Source organism: Hyla sarda, chromosome 1 (genome assembly GCF_029499605.1).
Source record: "Hyla sarda isolate aHylSar1 chromosome 1, aHylSar1.hap1, whole genome shotgun sequence".
NCBI lineage: Eukaryota > Metazoa > Chordata > Amphibia > Anura > Hylidae > Hyla > Hyla sarda.
Window position 1 is genome coordinate 463,138,649 of NC_079189.1, and position 6,000 is coordinate 463,144,648.

A 6,000-nucleotide genomic window follows, 5' to 3' on the forward strand; every position below is an offset into this window, starting at 1 on the left:
AGATTAAGATCCTGGGGACTCCCACAATCTCTCCTGCAATCTATCCTTTGGATAAGGGATAAGATGTCTAGGGCAGACTATCCCTTTAACCTTTTGCTTTTATTTTGTAATCACTATATATCAGTTTATATGTATTTATCAATCTGTCTGAAACCCAAGCGGTCTGGTTTTGCCCATATTAGCTAATCACAGCTCTAGTTTACCAGGGCTCCTTAAAGGGGTTGTGCGCTGCCCTGCCTTTCAGGGCTCCGCTCGCAGCGTCCGGAAGTTCATTACTCCGAACGCTGTGTGCGGGCTTCCGTGTGACAGCGGTCGCGCCCCCTTCCCATAGACTTTGGTTGAGGGGGCGGGCGTGATGTCACGAGGGGCCGGGCATGACGTCACGAGGGGGCGGCCGCGAACACGGAAGCCCGCACACAACGTTCGGAGTAATGAACTTCCGGACGTTGCGAGCGGAGCTTCGAAAGGCAGGGCAGCGCACAACCCCTTTAACCCGATAACGACCACGGACGAGTATAGACGTCCAGGTTGGCGGGCGTTCCCGCACCTGGACGTCTATACTCGTCCATTATTCTCGTGGGTGCTGCCCAGTGCACCCACGAGATTGCATCAGGGACTCTGCTGTATCACACAGCCGGGACCCTGCTGCACTGCCAGGACCGAAGTAAACTTCGGTCCCGGCAGTTTTAACCCTTACAGCCGCGGTCGGAAGTGACCGTGGGCTGTAAGTGTTATGACAGAGGGAGGGAGCTCCCTCTGTCACTCCTGCAGCACCCCGCATCGCGATCGCGGGGTGCTGTGTGTGTCCGCGGCTGGCCGGGACCTGCCGCACTGCCGGGAGTGAAGTTCACTTCACTCCCGGCAGTTTAACCCTTACAGCCGCGGTCAGAAGTGACCGCGCGCTGTAAGGAGTTCTGACAGAGGGAGGGGGCTCCCTCTGTCTCCTCTGCAGCACCCCGCAGCGCGATCGCAGGGTGCTGCTTCATACCTGGGCGGCCGGGGGTCCTACAAAGACCCCCAGGTCTGCCCTGGGTATTGCCTGAAAGGACGTGCCAGAGGCACGTCCTAATATGCTGCCTGCTATAGAAAACTGGCAGGCAGCATATAACTATAATGCTTTGGAATACTAAGTATTCCAAAGCATTAAAAAGTGTAAAAATAAATAAATAAATAAAATAAAAGTGTAAAAATAAATAAAAATGTAATAAAAGTGTAAAAAAAAAAAAAAAAAAAAAATTTTTAATATGTGTATATATATATATATATATATATATTAAAAATACATTTATTAAATTAATCTAATTAAAAAAAAGCATAATGTGTAGGATCGCATTGGCGGACATCCACAGCATGTAATATGCTGCGGATGTCCACCATGTGATCCTACACATTATGCAGCAGTCACTGTAATGAGCTCCCTGCTGCGGCTGGGTAGCTTTGTGTGTCCACTCATAGCGGCGGATTTCCCGCCAGCAGTCATGAGCGGACACACTGAGCTACCCAGCCGCAGCAGTGATGGATATATTCGCCATGAGCGGGTGCTTATTCCCACAACATGGCGGATTTATCCATCAGGAGCCTTAACTGTCACAGACAGACGCGTTATACCCCCTGCCGACCAAGGACTAATCAGAGAGGTCCCTGGTGCAGCCAATAACTTGTAGGAGTGCGGTATATAAATGGGGTCACTTGTGGGGGTGGGGGTACTGTTCTGCCCTGAAAGCCAAATGGCGCTCCTCTCATTCTGAGTCCTACCACGCAGCCAAGGAACCATATATGGCCAAAGCGGGGGTATTTCCGAACATGGGACAAGCAGCTAAATAAAATATAGGGTGCATTTCTTTCAATATCAGAAGTGATGTACAAAAAATATGCCCCCCAAATGATGCATTTGTGAAAAATTGCAAATTTCGAATTTTTAACACTGACTTTGTAATAATTCCTGCCAAAAAACTATGGTGTTAAAATACTCACTGTACCCCCTAGCGAATACCTTAAGGGGTCTAGTTTTTAAAATGGGGTCATTTGGGGGGTGTTCCTATGTTCTACTACCTTTTTAATTTCTGCAAACCTTGCATAGCACACAAAAAAAGATGTACTTTTCAAATTTTCAAAATTTCAAGTTAAATTGTTAGGCTTCTAACAAATTAAAAATGTTAATTAAAAACAAAAAAAATGACGTCAAAATAAAGTAGACATCTGAAAATATAAGTTTCATAAACTATTTGGTCAGTATGTATAAATATATGCACCCTATTAGTGTTAAAATAGCAAAAAAACGTAATTTTTTGTAAACATTTCATGATTTTTTGCATTAGAAAAAAAAACTACAAATGATATCGGCTTACTTTTACTATGTACATGAAGGACTGTGACAAAAAAACAATGTCAGAATTATCGTGATTGGCAAAACGTTACCAGAGTTATTCTCTAATAAAGACAGACATCCCCGATTTGAAAAAAACAGGCCTGGTCTTTCAGGGGTGTACAGGTTTATTTGTATTGGTCCTTAAGGGGTTAAGATATAACAGCTAAGATGTGATTTTTTTTGCCCAGAGCTACCAGGCAGTTTGGGTTAAAGCCAGATTAATAAAACTGGGAATTAAGTTTTGTTGTCAATAAGTGCAGAAAGCTTTTTAGTCCTGCTTTCTTACTACATTTTCTCATTATCCTGTTACATTCAAATGCAATATTTTTGTTTCAGATAAAAACACTAATTTTGGACAATATGATTAAAAAACAACAGTTTGAAAAGTTCTTAAAAAGTAAATGCTATGGTGTTTTGAAGATGCATGCAGTTAATTCTAATCGTGTGAAAGAGCTTGCACATTACCTTGTAGACTTAAATTGGTAAGTAGTTGACTATAATGTAACTACTACAGTGAAATTCCATTAACCCACAAGTAAGCTCAGAATTCCTAACAGTACAGCACATAAGAAAATATTGTACCACTCATTCAAAATGAAAATCAATAATAGGCAGAACTTGCTATTGAATTAAAATGTCTGGAACGCAAGACTAACTTATATGGCTTTGAATACAGTATAGTCCTATACAAAAACATGTTAAATATCTATACAATTATATTGGCCATATATTGATTATCACTTGGATCTTTGTGTTTTTTTTTCTGCACTTTTACCTGTGCATTCAGCAAAATTACAAACATTTGCTGTAAAACCACCAGTTTTTTTTCTTTGCTGTGGCAATGGCTGCAGCACTCTCAACAGTGGGAATATATCCTAAAATCACACAGTCAAACAAACAGGATAATGTTCTTTTTAGCACTTAATTTAGTTGCCCCAAGAAAGAAAATTATCACCTATCCATTCATTTAACTTTAATCAGAAAACGCAAGACCCCCATTCTCATGATTGTTTGCATTCCCAGAAAGGGGTATCATTAGTGATCAGACACTTATAACCTATCCTGTGAATGGGTATTAACTGTCCATCTTCGGAAAATCACTTTAATAGAATGCAGACTTATAGGGGGATATTTATCAATACCTGTGCAGAGTAAAAGCTGACTAGTTACCCATAGCAATCAAACAGATTGCTTATTTAATGTTTCAGAGGCCTTTAAAAATAATGAAAGAAGTGATCTGATTGGTTGCTATGGGCAACTGGTCAACTTTTCCTCTGTACAGGTTTTGATAAATCTCCCCCATAGACTCCTGTTTATTCATATAAGCTTTCCAAGTAAAAATAAGGTAGGCTTAAAGGGGTACCCTGCCCCTTGGCATGTTATCCCCTACCCAAAGGATCCCGCTGGGAACCCCCGCCGCAGCACCCAAGTCATCCGGTGCACGGAGCGAACTCCGCTCAGTGTCGGATGACTGGCGACCATCCTCCACACCTGCTCTATTCATGTCTATGAGATGAGGCATGATGACTCTGTACTAGCCGTCACAACCCCTCCCATAGACATGAATGGAGGGGACGTGGCATGATGTCGCATCGCTGACCTGGAGATCGCTGGGGGCTGGCCACTGGGACCCCACTGGGATCCCTTGGATAGAGGATAACATGTTTAGGGACAGAATACCCCTTTAAATACTAGGAAGTGATGCAGCTTGCTCTCACTGTTCTAAACTTAATTTTGTTTGCCAGTCAAAACACCCTCCCCGTTAGTTAACCTATGTCAGTACTAGAAACTAGCAACTTCTGGAAAATTGTAGAAGATTTCAGCAACTTTAGCAAGTTTAAAGAAAGTTATCAAATGCATTAGAACGCATCAGACCTTATCAAATCTGTTAAAAGAAAAAGTATTTGTTGTTTTCAATTTACCAGAGTTGTTTTCCAAATTGAAGCTGCTTGGTGATTGTTTGCTATGGAAAACTGAAACAGTTTTTCTTTTAGGCTGGTTTGATAGATCTGCTCCAGTCTTCTTGGCAACAGAATGCTATTAGTAGGCATTTTTACTATTTCACTTAATGCCATTATATTATATAACCATATAAATAGCTAAAAGAAAAAATACAATCCACTGTGTGAGCTTGTAATAAAAAAATTGAAGTGATTAAATAGTGCCTGTACATACAACCACATGTATGTAAAATTGACTCAACAACTGCTTGCTTTTTTTGCTTATTACATTCTGAGTTTGAAATTCTGCTATTGGATAACTGATCCATTACTACTAGCATATCATATATTATCTTCAAATACATAAAGTGCTACTTCTTAAAGTAATTATGCAAGTGGCTGCAGTAACTAATGTTTCATTTTAAATTTTCTACAATCTATTATGGTGTTTAATTTATATCTTGATGCAAGTTTTCTTGTTAACTTACAGCTGGGATAATGCTGCTGAGCTTGTAGCAGAATATATGAAGTGTCGTGGTAAACCTTACCCAAGAAATGCTACATCCATGGATATTGTAAAGGTAAGAATCTTTCTCGCGCACACATTTATTTAATAATTTTTTTACATCTTTGAAATTTTATTTAATATACATTTATTTTTACATATTTGTTTTTTTGCAGGCATTTGTGAATGACCAAGCATGATGCTATTAAGAATTGTGTTTGTGCTTCTGGATTATGTCTACTAAGAAACAGTAAAATTCTATTTAAATTTCTGATTTATTTTGATTGTCCTTTCATTAAGATCTGGCAGTACTCCCCCAACATTATCCCACTGTTAAAGCACTCCATTGAAACATAGTTTAAAGGTAACTTATCCCCTATCCAAAGGGGATAAGCTATGGGGTACATGGAGGGGGCGTGTCGGCCGCCTCTTCATGCGGGGACGGAACGCCCCCTTTCCAGCATACTGCCACGGCCCCATCCAGGAGATCCCAGGGGACCCCAGCGCTCGGACTCCCCGCGTTCTATAACTTATCCCCTATCCTTCGGATCGATGTCCTTTAAGTACTTTGTTTATGGCCAATAAATGTAGCTAGCAAGGTTATTTCAAGACTGTTTTGTTACAGGTTTGTTAATTCTGTATCTTAAAACATTAATTTGTTTCCACTAATATATTGTGTGTGTATATACAAATTTCAAGAAAAAAGCATTCACCTTCTATATATATTATGTGTTTAGTATTTTCGCATTTCATGTATGCAGTTTATCAATGTCTAAATAAATTATATTAAAAATGTTCAGTGGTTCTGGATTACCATGGAGCAATTTTTAATTAATGATGGGTTTGTTTTGTGTTTATTTTTTTTATTTTTACTTTTTACAAGTTATAATAAAATACCAAATAAGGTTAAAGGAGTAGTCCGGCACGCACTTTTTTCATTTTATCCCGTCCGGGTTGCAAAATAAAAGAAAACACACTTTCTCTTACCTGCCAACGAGCCCCAGTACACTCCGTTACAGGTGTTCGGTCCCCGGGCTGTATTCTTCTTACTTCCTGTTAGCCCGGCACGTCACACGGAGCTTCAGCCGATCACTGACCGAGGCGGGACATCGCTGTGGTTGGTGATAGGCTGAAGCTCCGTGTGACGTGCTGGGCTAGCAGAAAGTAAGAAGAATACAGCCCGGGGA

General features: G+C 40.6%; 1 protein-coding gene across 1 annotated transcript in view; it reads left to right on the forward strand.

Moving 5' to 3' along the window:
- The window catches only part of KNTC1 (kinetochore associated 1), a 242,213-nt gene extending 236,580 nt beyond the window's left edge, over positions 1-5,633 (forward strand). Inside the window, exons 62-64 of the mRNA XM_056535369.1 lie at positions 2,705-2,850; positions 4,799-4,889; positions 4,990-5,633. Of these exons, the coding sequence (XP_056391344.1) occupies positions 2,705-2,850; positions 4,799-4,889; positions 4,990-5,013 (261 nt within the window). The 3' untranslated portion in view covers positions 5,014-5,633. The remainder of the gene's footprint in view (positions 1-2,704; positions 2,851-4,798; positions 4,890-4,989) is intronic.
- Positions 5,634-6,000: the final 367 nt, after the last annotated feature.